Genomic DNA, 25,316 nt, shown 5'->3' with positions numbered 1-25,316 from the left:
CAGCCCTTCTGTTCGGCTGTGGATGTTGCTCGGCACTTCTGTTCAGCTGTGGACGTTGCTTGGTACCTCTGCCCCCTGCCGAGATCATGTTTCCCTTTGATATTATGACTGATACGGGATTTTTGTGTCAGGAGCCAAGCCTCAAAGGGGGGTACTGTCAGGATCTAGCCTGGACTTTTTCCCCTGTGCCTTTTGTTTTTGTTTTATGCTCACGTGTCTGCCCAACCCTTGTCTATTCCTTCCCGCCTCAGCACACCTGTCCCTTATGTGTCTAATTGTCTTCAGAATATAGCCGTGCCACGTTGCCTTTAGCACGGAATCCTTGTCTTTTGTGACTAGTCTTTTGACTAGTCTTTAGCTTCTGGTCTTAACTACCAGTCTACAGTGCCCATTAGTGATCTGGTGGGAACTATAGAAGTTGCCTTTGAAAAGTAAATGATTACTTACCATTCATCACCTAGTACAACCATATTTTGTTTGGGAAGTTTATTCTCAGTTTTGTTATTGTATTTATTTGTAGGATTGTTGGTTTATGATAATGTGCACTGGAATAAGCACTCTTCTTTTTTCATGGACATTGACACATCACAAATTGTGCCAATGAGATAATTTTATTAGATCAATGATTACAAACATGTTGCATGTTGCTGAACACAGAATATATTTCTATGGACAGAAATAAGACATAATTCAGATGTTTGCATGACTAGTTTAATCAGGTCCCAAGCATATCTATATTAGATCCAAGTTCAACAGTCTTCAGCAAAAATGAAAATGCATATGGCTGAACAGTTTGTTTCTTAGAGTGATTTAGATGCCGGTTTCCCCATCATATTTTTCTTTGAGTTCAGTTCAGGTTTAAACAGAATAATATAACATTTAGGTGTAAATATACAGAATAGTAGAGCAAAACTGGAGGCCAGAATAGCAAATATCTCCACAGCTACAGTGAATTTTCCAGGTGAACTCACATAAGCTGGAATAAAAGTGATCCAAACTGCACAGAATATTAGTAGGCTGAATGTAATGAATTTAGCTTCATTGAAATTATCAGGCAGCTTCCTAGCTAGAAAAGCTAAAACAAAGCACAAGAAAGCAAGAACTCCTATATACCCCAACACAGCCCAGAAACCTATAGCTGATCCCAAACTACATTCTAATATGATCTTTTCCTTGTAGTAGTTCATGTTTTTGTATGGGAAAGGAGGAGAAACTGTTAACCAAACCACACAGATAAGAACCTGTATGAGAGTGAAGGCGAGTACACTGAGTCTCTGCTGTAGAGGCCCAAACCATTTCATGACATTACTTCCTGGAAGTGTAGCCCTGAAGGCCATTAACACCACTACTGTTTTCCCCAGAACACAGGAGATACAGAGGACAAAGGTGATCCCAAACGCTGTGTGACGCAGCATACAGGACCACTGAGAGGGCTTTCCAATGAAAGTAAGTGAACAGAGGAAGCACAGAGTCAGAGAGAAGAGCAGCAGGAAGCTCAGCTCAGAGTTGTTGGCTTTAACAATGGGAGTGTCTTTTTCTATAAGAAATAAAATTGCTACTAACACAGTTAATGTAGCTCCAAGCAAGGAAAAAAATATCAGTATTATCGCCATATCTTCTGTAAATGAAAGAAACTCTACAACCTTTAAAACACATTTATCTTTCATAGCATTAGACCAATATTCTCCTGGACACTGCTCACAGTTATTTGAATCTGCAAAATAATTATGGTAATTATCATTAGGAAAAAAAATTATCTGAAGGATTTATTTATTAATACCATTAATGAGGAACTGTATCTTAGATAATAAAAGGTGGATACAGAATGTACAATTAACAAATATTCTTTGAAACCTGATCATGCTGAAATTACCTGTCTGGTTACTGATCTCTCCTTCTGCACATGGTACACAGTCGTAGCAGCAGACAGGCCTTCCTTTCTGTGCTGCTTTCCTGGTTCCTGGAGGACAACTCTCACTGCACACAGACCTCGGCTTCTAAAATACAATATATTTTGGCTACAACCTTGGAATAATAAGATCTTATTTGTTCATGCCACAATTAAATGTTTAATAATGAAATCTACATCTTATTTGAAGCACTATTGATTCATGTAGAATCAGTGGGATATAGAACAAAAAAAGTGATTTATTTATTTATTTGTTTGTTGATTTGTTTGTTTTTGTTTGTTTGTTTATTTGTTTGTTTATAACAGTTACGATTATATATTATTAAAATATTGCATTCACCTCTCTTTTCTCTCTAGCCCAGACTATATCTTCAGGATTTAGTACAAATTGCTGTCCAGTTGGTAAAGAGGCATCATAATAGCCCACAACCTTAAAGACCACTTCTCCATTGAGCCCTCGTTGCCAGTTCAACACATCATACTTTACAGCCACTGCCCCAGTGTTGTCGAACAGAATATGGTCCCCAATTTTACTGGTAAAATTTACCTTTTTTAGAGACTCTACAACCTTTTGGTTGAAAAAAGAAAACAAGTATTAATTCCAGGATAATGTCATTCATGGATATTGCCTGCCTTGCTTCTCTTCTTTGTGTTACCTGCCATGATTGTATTGTTTTATTTTTCTCACAGCTCTTTTCTGTGCATCTCAACAGGCTGTGTAGAGAATGTGCCACAGCATAAACTGCATTGTAGACATTATTTGTAAATCTCAGTTCTGATAAATCTTTACTATAGTTTTTAAATTGAATCATCTCTTCATATTTGCTGCAGTAGCTTTCAGTCTGAGAAACCTTTCCATCTTTATCCAAGCAAGGGAAATCTTTTTGCCAAAATCCGTTGAGAGCATAGTCAGAAAACCCAGCACTTTTCAGTTTTCCCACATCAAATCCAATAGATCCACCCAGTACAGTAACACTTGCTGGTGCTCCTAGTCCACCAGCAAAAATCCATGACTTTCCAACGATTTGGTAGTCAGTGAGATTATTTAGATTGAGCTGTTCTACTAGAATGTTTATATCAAAGGTGGCGAGAAATACAACGATTACTTTGGCTGTGCCTTTCTTAATTATATCAGCAATTTTTTTCATTTTAGAAGGAACTGACTGATCAAACTTCTCAGAATACTCAACACATATTCCCTCCTCTTTGGCTGCTTTCATAAAAATAGCAATTCCACTGTTTCCATAATCATTATCACTGTTCACAGCTCCCACCCAAGTCCAGCCAAAGTGCTTGACCAAATATACCAGAGCTATACTGTAGTAGTAATCACTACGTATGGTCCTGAAGAAAGATGGGTACTCTTTTATGTTGCTTAGACATTCACATGTAGAAGAATGGCTTACCTGAAGAAAGACAGGTAAAAATAATTAATGCCTTTTTGCTTTTCTGTGCATCCTACACCAAACGTTCCCTACCCAGAAAAAATTATGCACAATACAGATAAACAAATGGAAGAACACAAAATCAAGTGTTATAAAGTAAAAGCTGGTATATAATGTATGATATTCCCGCTTGTATACTCATAGGAAGGAGTAAGTGATAGGAAGAAAAACATCCATTCACTGGGCTTTACTACTCAATCCTGGTCTTGTTTCCTGTGGGTACTGTGTAAATCATGGAAAAACTGCGCATAATGCAAACACCCTGTTACACCATGCACACATTGTTTAACACAAAGTGACATTTTAATATAGACATTTTGCTTGTTTGCATGTTTATTAACAGTGGATGGAAATGGAGAATCCTGAGGAAACCACAGCATACAAGGGGTAAAACATGCAAAAATCTACACAGAGGGTAACCCAAGCACCACTTTGCTTAAGAGTAATATACAGTATGCTGTTCAAAAACAAATGTGTATACAGTATATATATATATATATAAGCATTTATGTTTGAGGAATAGTAAACATGATTATCATAATTTACTAAAAAAAAAAAATTTCTTACTTTAAAAGAAATGAATTTCTATTCTAATTCAAAGAGCCTCAGTTCTGGGCATTGATATGTAGCAAATAGAATAAAAATAAAGATCATCAAATATACATATTTAAGTCTATAAAATTCATTGTAATTAAACAATAATTAAAACCATTAATCCTTACCACTGGGATCTGAAATGGTCCTGTAGTTTTTGTGAGTGCTATAGTAGGAGTAGACTCTGACTCTCCTATGATGGCTTGTACTACTGCTTGTCCAGAACAGGCATCATCTGCTGTCATGTCCTGACCATTCATCAAAGCCATGGCTGCTTTCATAGATAACAAACCTGAGCGACAGCTGTCATAAATCCTGTAACCAACTGTGATATTTGGGAGCAAGCTGTTGCTTCTGTTGATTTCTTCAATGGCAAAAATCATAGCCTGAGTATGGCGTAATTCACGTAGGTCAAAGCTACAAATATACATAAAAATCATATGAAATTTCTTATAATATTTTCATAAAATGAAAAGTAAAGTTATAAAATTGAGAAATGCAAATTATTTCAAAGCACAGAATTTTAGATTTTACACAATCAGAATCATGTTAAACTGTCCACTATAACATACCTATTGCAGATTAAAGGTTGAGGTTTTTCAGTGTATGTCAATGACTGCATCTCTGTACCACGATGTATTGTAAATATTGCTCCAATTATCACATCTCCATGTTTAGATAGCAGAGGATTTGATGGGTTTTCCAGAATATGGCAAAATTCTCCCTTTGCCAGGCTAAGAGAAATGAGTAGTGCAAGGAATATCATTACAAAGTGTTTGCAATTCTTTTGCTGCATTACTCTCAAAAGGATGTCTTCATGATATATTTATTGACATAGGTCTTCTGGGTATGACAATTTGGGTTGGACAAATCAGAGAGGTAGTGAGATTTGTGATGTCATTCAGGGACTGGATGCTGCCTGCAACTCAGTTATTTTTGTTGTTATTAATTCAATAAAAACCTCAAAAAATATTTTCAGCCACTATTTGTGGTTTGTATTTGCTGGCCCTGCATGAGCTGTCAAACATTTTTGGCCAGTCTGTGTGTTCATTCAATGATTTGTGTGATCACTAACCTTTAAATTAATTCCTGTCATATTCCTTCTAAGTAGAAGCCTATAAGTATTCGTTTTTAGAAAAATCAGATTTTATCACTTCTATACACATTTTAATACTAAAACAGGTGCATATGGTACGTATTTATATGTTGGTTGAGACAAAGTTTCATTACAAGGAGAGCATAACATCCAACAAAGACATATATCAGACTACTGGATCAAGCCCTCGACTGAGTTTTGCTTCTTTGCTATTTATGCATTTAAATTTTGCATATTAATAAATAGATTATGCACATGCATTTAAACTTTGCTATGAAAAACTACACAAGGTTATGTATGTAACCTGGTTCCCTGAGAAGGGAATGAGACACTGTGTCAGGGCTGACACTATGGGAATGTTTCTTTGAAGAAGTGGTCAATTTAAAGGCTCGGAATGGACAAGTGTTTATGCACCATTGAGTCCATATAAGGCAATCTATGTCACATTACTCCAGCTTCTATTTGTCTGAAGGAAGCCATTGATGCAGCGTCTCGATCCCTTCTCAGGGAATCGGGTTACGTACGTAACCTGGTGTAGTTCACTTTTGAGGGGACATATGGGAACGTCACGCACTGGTCTATGACTGTGCCAGAGGCCGTGAGAGAGCACGAGTGGACTGGAAACAGAACATAAATATCCCTGCGGGACTTGGGACCCTGGAGTGGGGTCCAGGACCAGCCTGCCACAGCACAAATATCTTTAAGGGGAACACCCCTGGTTAAGGCACTGGATGAGGTGATACCCCTAGTGGAGTGAGCACTGATGCCAAGAGTTGTGACAAGACTGTGCGCCTCATAGGCCTGAGTTATTGCCTCCACAACCCAGTGTGCCAGGCACTGTTTGGAAACTGGATTACCCCTCTTTCGTCTCCCAAAACAGACAAACAGGTAGGAGGAATTACGCCACAAGCTTGAGAGGTTGGCATAGGCTCTCAAGGCCCTTACTGGGCAAAGCAAATGCTCATTGTGTGATCTGTGGTTCCATGTAGGCCAAAGGGGCTCTCGTCATGCTTATTTGCCATCACCAGGGTGGCCATTGCATACTTCAGGGACTCCAGCTTCTCTTTGGGGTGCTGGGACCGCATATTTCAAGGGGCGTCTGCTCATCCAGTGACAGAGAGTTTATGAAGTGGTCCATAACCAGTTTCTTTAACAACTTCCTGTTCAGGTTGAAGCCACCTCTTAGCACTATGCAGCAAGGTGCCTATCTTGGGAAACTGGCCACAATGCACTAGGATCTCTCTCTTGAGCACCAGTAGCTTGTGGGGTTCAAGCCCACAAGCTACTGAGACATCTACGTTGCATCCTTGAGCAAGGCCCTTTAACCTCACCTGCTCCAAGGGCACCGCACGATGACTGACCCTGCGCTCTGTCCCCAGGCTCATAATAGCCTGGGATATGCAAAAACTGAGGGGGAAGTCATGGCCTAATGGTTAGAGAATTTGACTCCTAACCCTAAGGTTGTGGTTTCGAGTCTCGGTCCAGCAATACCATGACTGAGGTGCCTTTAAGCAAGTAATTGTGGGGGTCTATTACAGGTTTGTGGGGTGAGTCTGCCTCATTTCATATAGGTTTAAGAAAAAGGTTTTGTGGACTTATTTTCTGCCTGAAAATAAATGCAGCAAATGTAGTAAATATGTGTGACTCACATTCCCCTGTAGAAATGATATATGAAATCTGAATATAAATGTTATTTAAATGTAAATACAAGATGGGTTTTAATACCAAGTGTGAACAGCAATAATTTATCTGTCCATGTTTGATCCAAATCACAAAGGATGTTTCTGTCATGTCAATGTCATATATCAATTGGACCCAGACAGGTCTGGTAATTATCCAGGCTTTTCGTGTATTAAAGTGACCCCTTCTGCAAACCCAGAGGTGGTTTGTCTGACTCCGTTATTTTTTGACTTTCCTCAATCTGTATGGTCAGTCTTCACAGAACCTCCAAACACAAAACTACCTCAGTCACCATTCCACATGCTCCAGCTCCTATATCTAAATTAGACTAAATAAGCATATTTGCTAAATTTTGTGAGTTTTGCATAGTCTTTACCTTCTGGTTTTAACTAGCAGTCCTCACTGTCCTATTGATCTGATGGAGACCATAGAAGATGCATCAAAAAAGAAAATAATTACTTACCATTCATCACCTAGTACAACCATATTTTGTTTGGTGAAGTTTATTCTCAATTCTATCATTGTATCTGTATTTATTTGCACGATTGTAGGTTTATGCTAATGTACACTGAAACAAGCACTCTTCCCTTTTTTAATGGACACATTACAAATTGTTTGTGCCTATGAGAGAATTGTATTAGATCAATGATTACAAACTTGCATTTTGCTGAACACATAATATATTTCTATGGACAGAAATAAGACACACTCCGTCTAGGGTGTATCCTGCCTTGATGCCCGATGACGCCTGAGATAGGCACAGGCTCCCCGTGACCCGAGGTAGTTCGGATAAGCGGTAGAAGATGAGTGAGTGAGTGAGAAATAAGACACAATTCAGATTTTTGCATGATTACTTTAATCAGGTCCAAAGCATATTTATATTAGATCGAAGTTCAACATTCTTTAGCAAAAATGACAATTCAAATGGCTGAACAATTTGTTTCTTAAAGTGATTTAGATGCCATTTTCCCCATCATATTTTTCTTTGTGTTCAGTTCAGGTTTAAACAGAATAATGTAACATTTAGGTGTAAATATACAGAATAGTAGAGCAAAACTGGAGGCCAGAATAGCAAATATCTCCACAGCTACAGTGAATTTTCCAGGTGAACTCACATAAGCTGGAATAAAAGTGATCCAAACTGCACAGAATATCAGTATGCTGAATGTAATGAATTTAGCTTCATTAAAATTATCAGGCAGCTTCCTACCTAGAAAAGCTAAAAGAAAGCACAAGAAAGCAAGAACTCCTATATACCCCAACACAGCCCAGAAACCTATAGCTGAGCCCAAGCTACATTCTAATATAATCTTTTCCTTGTAGTAGTTCATGTTTTTGTTTGGGAAAGGAGGAGAAACTGTTAACCAAAGTAGACAGATAAGAACCTGTATGAGAGTGAAGGCAAGTACACTGAGTCTCTGCTGTAGAGGCCCAAACCATTTCATTAAATTACTTCCTGGAAGTGTAGCCCTGAAGGCCACTAGCACAACTACAGTTTTCCCCAGAACACAGGAGATACAGAGGACAAATGTGATTCCAAACGCTGTGTGACGCAGCATACAGGACCACTCAGAGGGCTGACCAATGAAAGTAAGTGAACAGAGGAAGCACAGAGTCAGAGAGAAGAGCAGCAGGAAGCTAAGCTCAGAGTTGTTGGCTTTAACAATGGGAGTGTCTTTTTCTATAAGAAATAAAATAGCTACTAACACAGTTAATGCTGCTCCAAGCAAAGAAAAAAATGCCAGTATTATCCCCATGACCTCTGTAAATGAAAGAAATTCTACAACCTTTAAAACACATTTATCTTTCAGAGCATTAGACCAATATTCTCCTGGACACTGCTCACAGTTATTTGAATCTGCAAAATAATTATGGTTATTATCATTAGGAAGGAAAATATATTTAATCTGAAATATTTATTTATTAATAGCATTATAGAGGAACTGTATCTTAAATAGTAAAAGAAGAATACAGAATGAAAAATTAACAAATATTCTTTGTAACTTGGTTATGCTGAAATTACCTGTCTGGTTACTGATCTCTCCTTCTGCACATGGTATACAGTCGTAGCAGCAGACAGGCCTTCCTTTTTGTGCAGCTTTCCTGGTTCCTGGAGGACAGCTCTCACTGCACACAGACCTCGGCTTCTAAAATACAATATATCTTGGCTACAACCTTGGAATAATATGGTTTTATCTCTTCATGCCCTAATTGCATGGTTTGTAATGAAATTTATGCAGCTTTACAGCTTTATACATTTTATTTGAAGCATCATTTAGGTGTCATATAAAATCAGTATAGAACAAACAATAATGTTATTTATTTATTTATTTATTTATTTATTTATTTATTATTATTATTATTATTATTATTATTATTATTATTATTATTATTATTATTATTATTATTATTATTATTTATTTACTTACTTGTTTATTTATTTCAGTTACTTAGAAATTGCAAATAATGTATTCACCTCTCTTTTCTCTCCAGCCCAGATTATATCTTCATGATTTAGTACAAATTGTTTTCCAGTTGGCAGAGAGGCATCATAATAGCCCACAACCTTAAACTCCACTTCTCCATTGAAGCCTCGTTGCCAGTTCAACACATCATACTTTGCAGCTGTTGCTCCAGTGCTGTCGAACAGAATATGGTCTCCTATTTTTGTGGTAAAATCTAACTTTTTTAGAGATTCAACAACCTTCAGATTAAAAAAAAAACAAAAAAAACAGGTATTAATACCAGAATAATGTCAGTCATTGGTATTGCCTGTTTTGCTTCTCTTCTTTGTGTTACCTGCCATGATTGTATTGTATTGTTTTTCTCACAACTCTTTTCTGTGCATCTCAACAGGCTGTGTAGAGAATGTGCCACAGCATAAACTGCATTGTAGACATTATTTGCATATCTCAGTTCTGATAAATCTTTACTATAATTTTTAAATTGAATCATCTCTTCATATTTGCTACAGTAGATTTCAGTCTGAGAAACCTTTCCGTATTTATCCAAGCAAGGGAAATCTTTTTGCCAAAATCCATTAAGAGCATAGTCAGAAAATCCAGCAATTTTCAGTTTTCCCACATCAAAACCAATAGATCCAGAAAGTACAGTAAAACTTGCTGGTGTTGCTAGGTCAATAGCAGAAATCCATGCAACACCAATCATCTGGTAGCCAGTGAGATTATTTAGAATAAGCTGTTCTATTAGAATGTTCATATCAAAATAGGCGAGAAAGACAATGATTACTTTGGCTGTGCCTTTCTTAATAATATCAGCAATTTTTTTCATTTTAGAAGGAACTGACCGGTCAAACTTCTCAGAGTACTCAACACATATTCCCTCCTCTTTGGCTGCATTCAGAAAAATAGCCATTCCATTGTTCCCATAGTCATTATCACTGTTCACAGCTCCCACCCAAGACCAGCCAAAGTGCTTGACCAAATATGCCAGAGCTCTACCCTGGTAGTAGTCACTCGGTATTGTCCTGAAGAAAGATTGGTACTCTTTTTTGTTGCTCAGACATTCACATGTGGCAGAAGGGCTTACCTGAAGAAAGACACGTAAAAAACAATATAAACATAATATTTGTGTTTTTGTGCTTCTTACACACAAAGTTTTTTTTTGTTACCCCAGTATGTAGTACAATAATTGATAATTAGCAAGAAGATCAAAAAACAACTATATAAGTACACAATTGTTGAAATTTCTTTGTTAATAAAGGTCATAGGTATATTTTAAGTATGTAACTTTAATTGTTATTAAACAATAATTTAAACCATTAATCCTTACCACTGGGATCTGAAATGGTCCTGTAGATTTTGTGAGTGCTATAGTAGGAGTAGACTCTGATTCTCCTATGATGGCTTGTACTACTGCTTGTCCAGAACAGGCACCATCTGCTGTCATGTCCTGACCGTTCATCAAAGCCATGGCTGCTTTCATAGATAACAAACCTGAGCGACAGCTGTCATAAATCCTGTAACCAACTGTGATATTTGGAAGCAAGCTGTTGTTTCTGCTGATTTCATCAATTGCAAAAGTCATAGCCTGAGCAATGCGGAATTCACTAAGGTCAAAGCTACAAATATACATAAAAATCATATGAAAATTCAAACAGTAAATTAATAAAATCAAGAAATGCTAATTATTATAAAACAGAAATTTCTAGTTTTCCCATAATCACAATCATGTTAAAGTGTCCACTATAACAAACCTATTGCAGATTAAAGGTTGAGGTTTTTCAGTGTATGTCAACGACTGCATCTCTGTACCACGATGTATTGTAAATATAGATCCAATTATCACATCTCCATCTTTAGACAGTAGAGGATTTGATGGGTTTTCCAGAATATGGCAATATTCTCCCTTTGCGAGGTTAAGAGAAAAGAGTAGTATTAGGAATAACATCACAAAGTGTTTCCACTCCTTTTGCTGCATCACTCTCAAAAGGATATCTCCATGATATATTTATTGACATGCTCTGGGTCTTCTGGGTATGACAATTTGGGTTGGACAAATCAGAGAGGTGGTGAGATTTGTGATGTCACTAAAAAACAGGATGCTGCCTGCAAATCTCAGTTATTCTGTTGTTATTTATTCAATAAAGACCACATTTCGTTTTGAAGATGCTGGGCCTGCATGAGCTGCCAAACAGCTTGGACTGTTGTATGCCTGGTTTGTCAGTTTGGGTCATATTGCTGCATTTAAAATGCCTATATACCGTATATTAATTTATAACTTTTTAATTTTTACTTTTATATGCATTTTAAGACTAAAACAGCTGGTATGTATTTATATTTCGCTGGAGACAGTTTTCTCACCATGATAGTGTAGCATCCAACACGGACATATTCTTTCCAGACCACCAGAGGGAGCCCTCGCCTGAGTTTTGTGTCTTTGTTATTTAAAGCGCATTTATTTTAACTTTGTTTTGAAGTCTCTTAGTTTCCAGGGTGTTCATTGGAGCACTGAGCCTTCAGTTAAATTTGTGATATCTGCTATTTTGGTCTGTTCTCCCGATGTCTTGGACAACCTTTTACAACTTGATCAGAGGAGTGTTTTTAAGGTAAGGACCTGAAATATTGTGACCCTGTCATTGATCCTCATGCATATGGATCTTTACTCATATAAAGGTGCATGATTTATGGGGTGCACTATTCAGGATCACTTGTCTTTGACGTTAGGGAGTTTGTAAGCCATTTAAGGGACACACTATCCAACCCCAACCCTCACCTCCCCCAACCTACCCTATTTCTACAATCAGTCGGTTCTATTACCTTGTCCAATTTGAACTGCTTCTCCTAACATCAGTATCCTCCACCCATAGTAATTTTTGACATCGATATTATAATATGTTTAAAATACTCTAAATATTTCTATAATATTTATTCTCTTGCAGTAAGGTGCTCATGATGTTTTTCAAATAAAAGTATTGTGTAAATTGTAAAGAAGAATTTTTGGCTGGTGTAAAAGCAAATAGTTAAATTACACTCACTCACTCTCACTCATTTTCTACCGCTTATCTGAACTACCTCGGGTCACAGGGAGCCTGTGCCTATCTCAGGCGTCATCGGGCATCAAGGCAGGATACACCCTGGACGGAGTGCCAACCCATCGCAGGGCACACACACACTCTCTGAGTCTCTGCTGTAGAGGCCCAAACCATTTCATGACATTACTTCCTGGAAGTGTAGCCCTGAAGGCCATTAACACCACTACTGTTTTCCCCAGAACACAGGAGATACAGAGGACAAAGGTGATCCCAAACGCTGTGTGACGCAGCATACAGGACCACTGAGAGGGCTTTCTAATGAAAGTAAGTGAACAGAGGAAGCACAGAGTCAGAGAGAAGAGCAGCAGGAAGCTCAGCTCAGAGTTGTTGGCTTTAACAATGGGAGTGTCTTTTTCTATAAGAAATAAAATTGCTACTAACACAGTTAATGTAGCTCCAAGCAAGGAAAAAAATATCAGTATTATCGCCATGTCTTCTGTAAATGAAAGAAACTCTACAACCTTTAAAACACATTTATCTTTCAGAGCATTAGACCAATATTCTCCTGGACACTGCTCACAGTTATTTGAATCTGCAAAATAATTATGGTAATTATCATTAGGAAAAAAAATTATCTGAAGGATTTATTTATTAATAGCATTATAGAGGAACTGTATCTTAGATAATAAAAGGTGGATACAGAATGTACAATTAACAAATATTCTTTGAAACTTGATCATGCTGAAATTACCTGTCTGGTTACTGATCTCTCCTTCTGCACATGGTACACAGTCATAGCAGCAGACAGGCCTTCCTTTCTGTGCAGCTTTCCTGGTTCCTGGAGGACAGCTCTCACTGCACACAGACCTCGGCTTCTAAAATACAATATATTTTGGCTACAACCTTGGAATAATAAGATCTTATTTGTTCATGCCACAATTAAATGTTTAATAATGAAATCTACATGTTATTTGAAGCATTATTGATTCATGTAGAATTAGTGGGATACAGAACAAAAAATAACGTGATTTATTTATTCATTTATTTGTTGGTTTGTTTGTTTTTGTTTGTTTGTTTGTTTGTTTGTTTATAACAGTTACGATTATATATTATTAAAATACTGTATTCACCTCTCTTTTCTCTCCAGCCCAGACTATATCTTCAGGATTTAGTACAAATTGCTGTCCAGCTGGTAAAGAGGCATCATAATAGCCCACAACCTTAAAGACCACTTCTCCATTGAGCCCTCGTTGCCAGTTCAACACATCATACTTTACAGCCATTGCCCCAGTGTTGTCGAACAGAATATGGTCCTCAATTTTACTGGTAAAATGTACCTTTTTTAGAGACTCTACAACCTTTAGGTTGAAAAGAAAACAAGTATTAATTCCAGGATAATGTCATTCATGGATATTGCCTGCCTTGCTTCTCTTCTTTGTGTTACCTGCCATGATTGTATTGTTTTATTTTTCTCACAGCTCTTTTCTTTGCATCTCAACAGGCTGTGTAGAGAATGTGCCACAGCATAAACTGCATTGTAGACATTATTTGTAAATCTCAGTTCTGATAAATCTTTACTATAGTTTTTAAATTGAATCATCTCTTCATATTTGCTGCAGTAGCTTTCAGTCTGAGAAACCTTTTCATATTTATCCAAGCAAGGGAAATCTTTTTCCCAAAATCCATTGAGAGCATAGTCAGAAAACCCAGCAATTTTCAGTTTTCCCACAGTTTTTCCCAAATCCAATAGATCCACCCAGTACAGTAACACTTGCTGGTGCTCCTAGTCCACCAGCAAAAATCCATGACTTTCCAACGATTTGGTAGTCAGTGAGATTATTTAGATTGAGCTGTTCTACTAGAATGTTTATATCAAAGGTGGCGAGAAATACAATGATTACTTTGGCTGTGCCTTTCTTAATTATATCAGCAATTTTTTTCATTTTAGAAGGAACTGACTGATCAAACTTCTCAGAATACTCAACACATATTCCCTCCTCTTTGGCTGCTTTCATAAAAATAGCAATTCCACTGTTTCCATAATCATTATCACTGTTCACAGCTCCTACCCAAGTCCAGCCAAAGTGCTTGACCAAGTATAACAGAGCTATACTGTAGTAGTAATCACTACATATGGTCCTGAAGAAAGATGGGTACTCTTTTATGTTGCTTAGACATTCACATGTAGAAGAATGGCTTACCTGAAGAAAGACAGGTAAAAATAATTAATGCCTTTTTGCTTTTCTGTGCATCCTACACCAAACATTCCCTACCCAGAATAAATTATGCACAATACAGATAAACAAATGGAAGAACACAAAATCAAGTGTTATAAAGTAAAAGCTGGTATATAATGTATGATATTTCCTCTTGTATATTCATAGGAAGGAGTAAGTGATAGGAAGAATAACATCCATTCACTGGGCTTTACTACTCAATCCTGGTCTGGTTTCCTGTGGGTACTGAGTTAATCATGGAAAAACTGTGCATAATGCAAACACCCTGTTACACCATGCACACATTGTTTAACACAAAGAGACATTTTAATATAGACATTTTGCTTGTATGCATGTTTATTAACAGTGGGTGGAAATGGAGAATCCTGAGGAAACCACAGCATACAAGGGGTAAAACATGCAAAAATCTACACAGAAGGTAACCCAAGCACCACTTTGCTTAAGAGTAATATACAGTATGCTGTTCAAAAACAAACGTATATATATATATATATATATATATATATATATATATATATATATATATATATATATATATATATATATATACCATATCATAACATACTATCATATATCATATATTATATCATAATTTACTAAAAAAAAAAATTTCTTACTTTAAAAGAAATGAATTTCTATTCTAATTCAAAGAGCCTCAGATCTGGGCATTGATATGTAGCAAATAGAATAAAAATAAAGATCATCAAATATGCATATTTAAGTCTATAATATTCATTGTTATTAAACAATAATTAAAACCATTAATCCTTACCACTGGGATCTGAAATGGTCCTGTAGTTTTTGTGAGTGCTATAGTAGGAGTAGACTCTGACTCTCCTATGATAGCTTGTACTACTGCTTGTCCAGAACAGGCTCCATCTGCTGTCATGTCCTGACCATTCATCAAAGCCATGGCTGCTTTCATAGATAACAAACCTGAGCGACAGCTGTCATAAATCCTGTAACCAACTGTGATATTTTGGAGCAAGCTGTTGCTTCTGTTGATTTCTTCAATGGCAAAAATCATAGCCTGAGTATGGCGTAATTCACTAAGGTCAAAGCTACAAATATACATAAAAATCATATGAAAATTCAAACAGTAAAGTAATAAAATCAAGAAATGCTAATTATTATAAAACAGAAATTTCTAGTTTTCCCATAATCACAATCATGTTAAAGTGTCCACTAACAGTAAAGTAATAAAATCACTATAACAAACCTATTGCAGATTAAAGGTTGAGGTTGTTCAGTGTATGTCAATAACTGCATCTCTGTACCACGATGTATTGTAAATATAGCTCCAATTATCACATCTCCATGTTTAGACAGTAGAGGATTTGATGGGGTTTCCAGAATATGGCAATATTCTCCCTTTGCCAGGTTAAGAGAAAAGAGTAGTATTAGGAATAACATCACAAAGTGTTTCCACTGCTTTTGCTGCATCACTCTCAAAAGGATATCTTCATGATATATTTATTGACATGCTTTGTCTTCTGGGTATGACAATTTGGGTTGGACAAATCAGAGAGATGGTGAGATTTGTGATGTCACTAAAAAACAGGATGCTGCCTGCAACTCTCAGTTATTTCTGTTGTTATTTATTCAATAAAGACCACATTTTTTTTGAAGATGCTGGGCCTGCATGAGCTGCCAAACAGCTTGGACTGTTGTATGCCTGGTTTGTCAGTTCGGGTCATATTGCTGCATTTAAAATGCCTATATACCGTATATTAATTTATTTATTTTTTTAAATTTTTTTTATAAAATTAAAAATTAAAAAATGTAAATAAAATTTTTTTTTTAATTTTTTTATTTTTTTAACTTTTTAATTTTTACTTTTATATGCACTTTAAGACTAAAACAGCTGGTATGTATTTATATCTCGCTGGAGACAGTTTTCTCACCATGATAGTGTAGCATCCAACATGGACATATCCTTTCCAGACCACCAGAGGGAGCCCTCGCCTGAGTTTTGTGCCTTTGCTATTTAAAGCGCATGTATTTTAACTTTGTTTTGAAGTCTCTTAGTTTCCAGGGTGTTCATTGGAGCACTGAGCCTTCAGTTAAATTTGTGATATCTGCTATTTTGCCCTGTTCTCCCGATGTTGTCTTGGACAACCTTTTACAACTTGATCAGAGAAGTGTCTTTAAGGTAAGGACCTGAACTATTGTGACCCTGTCATTGATCCTCATGCATATGGATCTTTACTCATATAAAGGTGCATGATTTATGGGGTGCACTATTCAGGATCACTTGTCTTTGACGTTAGGGAGTTTGTAAGCCATTTAAGGGCCACACTATTCAACCCCAACCCTCACCTCCCCCAACCTACCCTATTTCTACAATCAGTCGGTTCTATTACCTTGTCCAATTTGAACTGCTTCTCCTAAAATCAGTATCCTCCACCCATAGTAATTTTTGACATCGATATTATAATATGTTTAAAATACTCTAAATATTTCTATAATATTTATTCTCTTGCAGTAAGGTGCTCATGATGTTTTTCAAATAAAAGTATTGTGTAAATTGTAAAGAAGAATTTTTGGCTGGTGTAAAAGCAAATAGTTAAATTACACTCACTCACTCGCACTCATTTTCTACCGCTTATCTGAACTACCTCGGGTCACAGGGAGCCTGTGCCTATCTCAGGCGTCATCGGGCATCAAGGCAGGATACACCCTGGACGGAGTGCCAACCCATCGCAGGGCACACACACACACTCTCATTCACTCACATATTATGGACAATTTTCCAGAGATGCCAATCAACCTACCATGCATGTCTTTGGACCCGGGGAGGAAACTGGAGTACCCGGAGGAAACCCCCGAAGCACGGGGAGAACATGCAAACTCCACACACACAAGGCGGAGGCGGGAATCGAACCCCCAACCCTGGAGGTGTGAGGCAAACATGCTAACCACTAAGCCACCGTGCCCCCCGGTTAAATTACATGAATTCTCCAATGTTCAGAAGGAAAACATATTTTAACCCCATCCATCATCTAGTACAAGCATATGTATACTTTGTTTGTGGAGACTATATGAGATATATACTGTAGATATATATGCTTTGGGCCTATTAATATTGCAGTGTAGTGGTGATAGCTCTGTGGTTAAGACATTGGACTTCTGATCAGTAAGTTGAGAATTCCCACCACCATCATGCTGCCACTGCGGGGCCCTTGAGCAAGGCCTTTAACCCGCAACTGCATATTGTAAATGTAAATATGAGAGATTTTTTTCTTCCCCTTTTTGATGGACACTGACATGTCACAAACACCAATAAGTCAATTTTATGCCAATTAGATAATGGATCTATATTCTTTATATTCAGACCTCAGACCTGCATTTGTGTGTGTGTGTGTGTGTATATATACATATATATATATATATATATATATATATATATATATATATATATATATATATATATATATATATATATATATAATATAATACTGTGTATATATATAATGTTTCTATGAACAGAGATCAGACACAGTTTTTATTTTTTTTATATGTTTAATCCATTTTTATCCATATCCAGATTAATTATAATTATTTACTATTGATTGATATAATGATCTGATCATTTACTTGATTATTATTATTCAGCATCGTGTGTGTCCGTCCAAGTTTAACATTCTTCAGCAGAAATGATAAGTTGTTTGTTTGCGTAAAATTTAAGTAACATGTTTCTTAGAATTATTTCTATTACTGCCTGGAAGTGTAGCCCTGAAGGCCATTAGCACGACTATTGTTTTCCCCAGTACAGATACAGAGACACAGAGGACAAACATGATCCCAAAAGCTGTGTGACACAGCATACAGGACCACTGAGAAAGCCGTCCATTTGAAGTCAGAGTCAGAGAGAAGAGCAGCAGGAAGCTCAGCTCAGAGTTGTTGGACTTAACAGTGTGGCTGTCTTTTTCTACTATAAATAAAATAGTTACTGACACACTTAAGGCCGATTCAAACACATAACAAAGTATGAGTCCTATCCCCATAAGCTCTATGACTTTTAAGACACATTTATCTCTGTCAGCATTAGACCATTCTCCTGGACACTGCTCAGTCTTATCTGAATCTGCAAAATAATTATGGTTATCATCATTAAGAAGGAAATGTACTATCTTCTAGATTTATTTATAAATGATATTCTTCAGAAACTGTATTCTAAATAATAAAATAAGGATACACAATGTACAATTAACAGCTTTTCTTTGAAACTTGGTTATGCTGAAATTACCTGTCTGGTTACTGATCTCTCCTTCTGCACATGGTATACAGTTGTAGCAGCAGACAGGCCTTCCTTTCTGTGCAGCTTTCCTGGTTCCTTGAGGACAGCGCTCACTGCACACAGACCTCGGCTTCTAACAGCAATGAATAATATATTTGAGACAGAACTATATGAACGTGTTCACATATTAATACTCTATTTAAATTAAGACCTCCAAATGATTAATTTTTATCACAATTCCAAGTTGTTTGGGGTTTTATTTGTTTGTTTGTTTGTTTTTTTTACTGGCCAGCATTAGTTTTTATCCTTTGAAGCAATATTTCTCACATATTTAGTGGCATGTAGATAATATTAAAATTGTATGTATGTATTATTGTGTGTAACACTGTATGTACCTCTATTTTCATTTCAGTCCAGACTGTATCTTCAGGGTTTAGGACAAAACTTGGCAAAGACGCGACATAATAGACCACCGCCTTATGCTGCACTTCTTCTTCTTTCTCTTCTTCTTGCCACTTCGCCTTGTTGTATTTTGCCGTCATTACCCCAGTGCTGTCTATCCACACTTCTTCTACAGTGGTGCAATCTAACTTTTCTAGAAACTCATCAATCTCCAAAGGGAAAATAAATTAAGCATCAATTTCATGACAAAATCAGTCACCGTTACATCTTGCTGTCAATTCTCTTACCTGGCATGATTGTATTGTTTTGTATTTCTCACAACTCTGGTTTTCTGTGCATCTCAGCAGGCTGTGTAGAGAATATACCAGTTCCACAGTAAAACCTGTATTGTATATATTTTTTTCATATCTCAATTCTGATGTATCATCATTGCAGTTTTTACATGGAATCAAATCTTCATACGTGATGCAGTTGTTCTCAGAGTGAGAAATGTTTCTCTCTGTATACAAGGAAAGGCACACAGCTCACAAACCAATATTCAATTACAACATTATCAGCAAAACTGACAGAGCAGACATCATCCACTGTCATGTATGTCCTTACCATTCATCATAGCCATGTCTGTCTTTATAGATAATAATCTTGAACCACAGTTGCCATAAATCCTGTAACAAATTGAAATACTCATGATTAAGCATTTAAAAAAAAATCATAGTCTGAGCAAGGTGTTAAATCTCTGAGGTAAAAAAAACCCAAATATATAATGGTTTATCTAATATAAGATGAAATCTAAAAGAAATACAATGCTGAAATACATTTGCATTTGCTGAAATGCAGATTTCCAAGATCACTAGAACAAACCTAATGCAGATTAAAGGCTGATGTTTTTCACTAAGTGGCAGTTTGGCAGTCTGAATACCACTATATGTTGAAAATACAGCTCCGATGATCACATCTCCATCATTAGAAAGTGTTAGAGATTCTGGAATTTCCAGAATATGATTATTTTCCCTCTTTGTCAGGCAAAGGGAAAGGAGCAGTACAAGGAATAACATCACAGATTTTGTTCAGTCGGTTTGCTGGATCTGTTCTCAACAGATATATTCTTCATATATTTATAGACATGCTCTGTATACTCTGGTTTATGACCATTCAGTCCGGACAAATCAGAGCGGTGACGAGCTTTGTGATGTCATTAAGAGACAAATTATTATTCAAATGATATACAACCACTGTTGTAGGCTTGTGCATGCTGGGCCTGCTTGTGCTATGAATCTTTTCATTTCTTGTATGTGTTCACTGACCAGTAAATGGCGATGACAGCTAGATGCCTATGACAATATCATTAGAGTCAAATATTGATTGAATAAAGGGGAAGTGCTTTGAGGCCTGGGGGAAATTATAGACAGTAATGAATTAATAAACTGGCAAAATGGCCAAGCCACATACAACCTCATGCATGGGACAAAATGTAATTACAGTCCCATTACAGTCCCTCAATATCTCTCCAAACATCTTGAATGGAGACATACAGAAACAAATCTGTTGAAGGCTTATGGTTGATGTTTGCTGTTAGGTGCTTATACTCTACTGGGTGGACAGACACCAGAAAGATGTGGCTTTTTGTTCCGAGGTGAAGATTACACCTGCTGAAAGAGATCAGAAAACCTATGTCACCCTCCTGACAGTCAATTCTAAGTGAGGTGCCGCGTCCCATTGTGCACCTTATTACAATTCAGGGGACTCTTTATTGCTAGGAAGTGATCCATAGAGACCCTCTTAACCATCAAAATTAATTAAACATACATTAAGGAAGCTCTGGGGGCACGGTGGCTTAGTGGTTAGCACGTTTGCCTCACACCTCCAGGGTCGGGGTTCGAGTCCCGCCTCCACCTTGTGTGTGTGGAGTTTGCATGTTCTCCCCGTGCCTCGGGGGTTTCCTCCAGGTACTCCGGTTTCCTCCCCCGGTCCAAAGACATGCATGGTAGGTTGATTGGCATCTCTGGAAAATTGTCCCTAGTGTGTGATTGTGTGAGTGAATGAGTGTGTGTGTGTGCCCTGTGATGGGTTGGCACTCCGTCCAGGGTGTATCCTGCCTTGATGCCCGATGACGCCTGAGATAGGCACAGGCTCCCCGTGACCCGAGGTAGTTCGGATAAGCGGTAGAAAATGAATGAATGAATGAATGAATAAGGAAGCTCTGCTTATGTTTGAGTAATATATATATATATATATATATATATATATATATATATATATATATATGTATATATAAATAGCATTTTTCGACACAATCATACATGTTTAAATTTTAACTAACAAATGTACCCAAAAGGATAGGAATAACTGACAGGTTTGAGCTATTTTACATTTGACATTTTTAAAAAATGCAGCTTTAGTTTCAAAGCTAAAAAAGAAAATGATTCAATTTGTATTCTGAGGTAAATGTTATGGTAATTTTTATGTGTATCCATAGTGCAGTGTGTGTGTGTGTGTGTGTAATAAAATGATAGCGACAGACACAATAAATTTTTAATGACTTTTTTATATGATCTCATCTATATTGGTGCTTATATTTATAATACATGTAAAAATAACAGTAGGTTTCTCAAAGTGATTTAGATGCAGTTTTCCCCATCATATTTTTCTTTGTGTTCAGTTCAGGTTTAAACAGAATAATATAACATTTAGGTGTAAATATACAGAATAGTAGAGCAAAACTGGAGGCCAGAATAGCAAATATCTCCACAGCTACAGTGAATTTTCCAGGTGAACTCACATAAGCTGGAATAAAAGTAAGCCAAACTGCACAGAATATCAGTATGCTGAATGTAATGAATTTAGCTTCATTAAAATTATCAGGCAGCTTCCTAGCTAGAAAAGCTAAAACAAAGCACAAGAAAGCTAGAACTCCTATATAACCCAACACAGCCCAGAAACCTATAGCTGAGCCCAAGCTACATTCTAATATGATCTTTTCCTTGTAGTAGTTCATGTTTTTGTATGGGAAAGGAGGGGAAACTGTTAACCAAAGCACACAGATAAGAACCTGTATGAGAGTGAAGGCAAGTACACTGAGTCTCTGCTGTAGAGGCCCAAACCATTTCATTAAATTACTGCCTGGAAGTGTAGCCCTGAAGGCCATTAACACCACTACTGTTTTCCCCAGAACACAGGAGATACAGAGGACAAAGGTGATTCCAAACGCTGTGTGACGCAGCATACAGGACCACTGAGAGGGCTGACCAATGAAAGTAAGTGAACAGAGGAAACACAGAGTCAGAGAGAAGAGCAGCAGGAAGCTCAGCTCAGAGTTGTTGGCTTTAACAATGGGAGTGTCTTTTTTTACTAGAAATAAAATAGCTACTAACACAGTTATTGCTGTTCCAAACAAAGAAAAAAATACCAGTATTATCCCCATGACCTCTGTAAATGAAAGAAACTCTATGACCTTTAACACACATTTATTTCTCTCAGCATTAGACCAATATTCTCCAGGACACTGCTCGCAGTTATTTGAATCTGAAAAATAATCATGATTATTCTTATTAGAAAAGAAAAGAAATATTTGTCAAGGTTTCATTTACTGATGGGATTTTTCAGGATCTGTATCCTAAATAATAGGAGGATGATGCAAAATGTACAACAGAAGTAATGTCTTTGAAATTTGGTCAGGCTGAAATTACCTGTCTGGTTACTGATCTCTCCTTCTGCACATGGTACACAGTCATAGCAGCAGACAGGCCTTCCTTTCTGTGCTGCTTTCCTGGTTCCTGGAGGACAGCTCTCACTGCACACAGACCTCGGCTTCTAATTATCAAAAATGAATATATACATATACCTACAAATTTATATAATTTATCTTTGTGTTGTTTGTGTATAACAATTTTTGGATATATTTATACCAAGAATTAGACAAAATTACCTCTTTTTTGCTTCCAGCCCAGACTACATCTTCAGCATTTAGAACAAACTGTTGTCCACTTGGCAGAGAGGCATCATAATTGCCCACAACCTTAAACTCTACTTCCCCACCAAATCCTTTTTGCCAGTTGACCACATCGTATTTTGCAGCTGTTGCACCAGTGCTGTCGAACCAGACTTCTTCTCCAGCTTTGGTGGTGAAATTGACTTTTTTCAGCGACTCAATGACCTTTAAAGGATAACAGAGAACAGTGGCATATATTTAATGAGAACGTTGATAACTTTCCTTCTGGTTTTGGTTTTGGTGTTACCTGCCATGATTGTATTGTCTTGTCTTTTTCACAACTCTGTTTCTCTCTGCATCTCAACAGGCTGTGTAGAGAATGTGCCACAGCATAAATTGCACTGTAGATGTTATTTGCATATCTCAGTTCTGGTATGTCTTCATTGTAGTTTTTAAAGGGGATGATTTCCTCATATCTGCTGCAGTACTTTTCACTTTGAGAAATGTTTCCCTCTGTGTTCAAACAAGGGATATCAGTTTGCCAAAACTCTTTAATAACATAATCAGCAAAACCAGCAATGTTCAGTTTTCCCACATCCAATCCAATGGATCCAATCAGTACATTATAAGTTGCTGGAGTTGCTAGATTGATCGCAGTAATCCATGACTCTACACCAATCATCTGATAGCCAGTGACATTCTTCAGAATAAGCTGATCTATTAGAACATTCATATCAGCTTGTGCAATAAATATAATAACTACTTTGGCTGTGCCTTTCTTTATAATATCCACCACTTTTGTGATTTTGGCAGTGTCTGAGCGGTCAAACTTCTCAGAGTACTCAACACATATTCCCTCCTCTTTGGCTGCATTCAGAAAAATAGCCATTCCATTGTTTCCATAATCATTATCACTGTTCACAGCTCCCACCCAAGACCAGCCAAAGTGCTTAATCAAATATGCCAGAGCTCTACTCTGATAGTAGTCACTCGCTATGGTCCTGAAGAAAGATGGGTACTCTTTTCTGTTGCTCAGACATTCACATGTAGCCCCATGGCTTATCTGAATAGACAAAGATAATTCCTTGAAGTAAAATTTTGTCAGATGTTAGAACTGATCTACCCTATATTTATTTTCACTTAGCACATGTTTTATTGGATACATAATTGGAAAAATAATATAACACAGGGTGCTACAGTACTTGTTCCTTACCACTGGGATCTGAAAAGGTCCTGTAGTTTTTGTGAGCACTATAGTAGGAGAAGACTCTGACTCTCCTATGATGGCTTGTACTGCTGCTTGTCCAGAGCAGCCATCATCTGCTGTCATGTCCTGGCCGTTCATCAAAGCCATGGCTGCTTTCATAGATAATAATCTTGAGCCACAGTTGTCATAAATCCTGTAACCGATTGAAATATTTGGGAGCAAGCGGTTGCTTCTGTTGATTTCATCAATTACAAAAGTCATGGTCTGAGCAAATCGCAGTTCTCTTAGATTAAATCTGTCAAAATAGATTGCAGAGGATAAAAAATACAAAGGACATTTAAAATAAAGTTTAAACTAAAACAAATGGTAAAGACAATATTTAATCAATTTTTCTTGCTGGATAAATAGCTTCAGTTTTCCATTATAACAAACCTAATGCAGATTAAAGGTTCAGGTCTTTCAGTATACTGTACTGATGGATTTTGTATACCACTGTGTATTGAAAATAAACCTCCAATTATCACATCTCCATCTTTAGCCAGTAAAGGTTGTACTGGGCTGTCCAGAATATGGCAGTTTTCCCCTTTTGCCAGACTAAAAGAAAACAACAAAGCATAGAAAAACATCACTAAGTTCATTCACTTTTTTTTTCATATGAATCCACAGCAGCTGCCATACTCACCAATTTTATAAACACGCTCCAGTCTCATCTGCATATGATTGTTTAATTTGGACAAATCAGAGACCCTAAACTTGGTGACGTCATTGCCGTTAAACTCCCAGGAATTGCTGGCAAGTCACATTTCTCATACTGTACTTGTAACAACTAATGTTTCTAATAGTTCTATATAAGCTATTTATTTCCATAGATATTCTACATTTATTCTAACTATTATGCCAAGCAAAGGAAAGTCCACCTGGTTCCATGATATCATTTACCCAACAGTTATGGTCTGGATGAGAGTCCCCTGAGCAAAAAGAATCATAAGACAAATCTCTATGTCAGTCAACGTTCATCCCTTATAACAAAACCTTCTTGTAGCAGGATGGGGTATTGGAGAAGTGGGGGTCTACAGCACTCTTT

At 37.0% G+C, this 25,316-nt stretch overlaps 3 protein-coding genes and 1 pseudogene across 3 annotated transcripts; all 4 read right to left on the bottom strand.

Annotated features, from left to right (window-relative positions):
* Positions 1 to 800: 800 nt before the first annotated feature.
* Positions 801 to 6,129, bottom strand: LOC132851123 (extracellular calcium-sensing receptor-like). Its single transcript, XM_060877759.1, has 8 exons — positions 5,990 to 6,129; positions 5,569 to 5,724; positions 4,521 to 4,682; positions 4,077 to 4,365; positions 2,566 to 3,315; positions 2,250 to 2,477; positions 1,874 to 1,997; positions 801 to 1,714 (listed from the first exon to the last, which is right to left on the bottom strand). The coding sequence occupies exons 1-8, from the start codon at positions 6,127 to 6,129 to the stop codon at positions 801 to 803; spliced, it is 2,763 nt and encodes a 920-aa protein (XP_060733742.1).
* Positions 6,130 to 7,668: 1,539 nt separating this feature from the next.
* Positions 7,669 to 11,164, bottom strand: LOC132851122 (extracellular calcium-sensing receptor-like). Its single transcript, XM_060877758.1, has 6 exons — positions 10,941 to 11,164; positions 10,517 to 10,805; positions 9,524 to 10,273; positions 9,201 to 9,428; positions 8,748 to 8,871; positions 7,669 to 8,582 (listed from the first exon to the last, which is right to left on the bottom strand). The coding sequence occupies exons 1-6, from the start codon at positions 11,162 to 11,164 to the stop codon at positions 7,669 to 7,671; spliced, it is 2,529 nt and encodes an 842-aa protein (XP_060733741.1).
* Positions 11,165 to 12,441: 1,277 nt separating this feature from the next.
* On the bottom strand, positions 12,442 to 19,237 carry LOC132851121 (extracellular calcium-sensing receptor-like; annotated as a pseudogene).
* A 2,468-nt stretch (positions 19,238 to 21,705) lies between these two features.
* LOC132851120 (extracellular calcium-sensing receptor-like) lies at positions 21,706 to 24,870 on the bottom strand. The gene is made up of 6 exons (XM_060877757.1): positions 24,665 to 24,870; positions 24,239 to 24,527; positions 23,333 to 24,088; positions 23,023 to 23,250; positions 22,784 to 22,907; positions 21,706 to 22,619 (listed from the first exon to the last, which is right to left on the bottom strand). Exons 1-6 carry the CDS (start codon positions 24,868 to 24,870, stop codon positions 21,706 to 21,708), a joined length of 2,517 nt encoding a protein of 838 aa, XP_060733740.1.
* Positions 24,871 to 25,316: the final 446 nt, after the last annotated feature.

The sequence above is a fragment of the Tachysurus vachellii genome, chromosome 9 (genome assembly GCF_030014155.1).
Source record: "Tachysurus vachellii isolate PV-2020 chromosome 9, HZAU_Pvac_v1, whole genome shotgun sequence".
Taxonomy (NCBI): Eukaryota; Metazoa; Chordata; class Actinopteri; order Siluriformes; family Bagridae; genus Tachysurus; species Tachysurus vachellii.
The sequence above is the reverse complement of the archived record's forward strand: the minus strand, read 5'-3'. Positions and strand labels throughout refer to the sequence as shown.

Excerpts from the sequence above, each read along its gene's own strand:
- LOC132851123 (XM_060877759.1), bottom strand. The coding sequence starts at position 6,129 with ATGCGGTCCCAGCACCCCAAAGAGAAGCTGGAGTCCCTGAAGTATGCA. Across the intron at positions 5,725-5,989 it reads ATGAGCATTTGCTTTGCCCA|GCTGGTCCTGGACCCCACTC; the intron begins GTAAGGGCCTTG and ends GTGCTGTGGCAG. Across the intron at positions 1,998-2,249 it reads GGGCTAGAGAGAAAAGAGAG|AAGCCGAGGTCTGTGTGCAG; the intron begins GTGAATGCAATA and ends ATTGTATTTTAG.
- LOC132851122 (XM_060877758.1), bottom strand. The coding sequence starts at position 11,164 with ATGCAGCAAAAGGAGTGGAAACACTTTGTGATGTTATTCCTAATACTA. Across the intron at positions 9,429-9,523 it reads ATACAATACAATCATGGCAG|GTTGTTGAATCTCTAAAAAA; the intron begins GTAACACAAAGA and ends TTTAATCTGAAG. Across the intron at positions 8,583-8,747 it reads AGAGATCAGTAACCAGACAG|ATTCAAATAACTGTGAGCAG; the intron begins GTAATTTCAGCA and ends ATTATTTTGCAG.
- LOC132851120 (XM_060877757.1), bottom strand. The coding sequence starts at position 24,870 with ATGAACTTAGTGATGTTTTTCTATGCTTTGTTGTTTTCTTTTAGTCTG. Across the intron at positions 24,089-24,238 it reads GACCTTTTCAGATCCCAGTG|ATAAGCCATGGGGCTACATG; the intron begins GTAAGGAACAAG and ends TTGTCTATTCAG. Across the intron at positions 22,908-23,022 it reads GGGCTGGAAGCAAAAAAGAG|AAGCCGAGGTCTGTGTGCAG; the intron begins GTAATTTTGTCT and ends TTTGATAATTAG.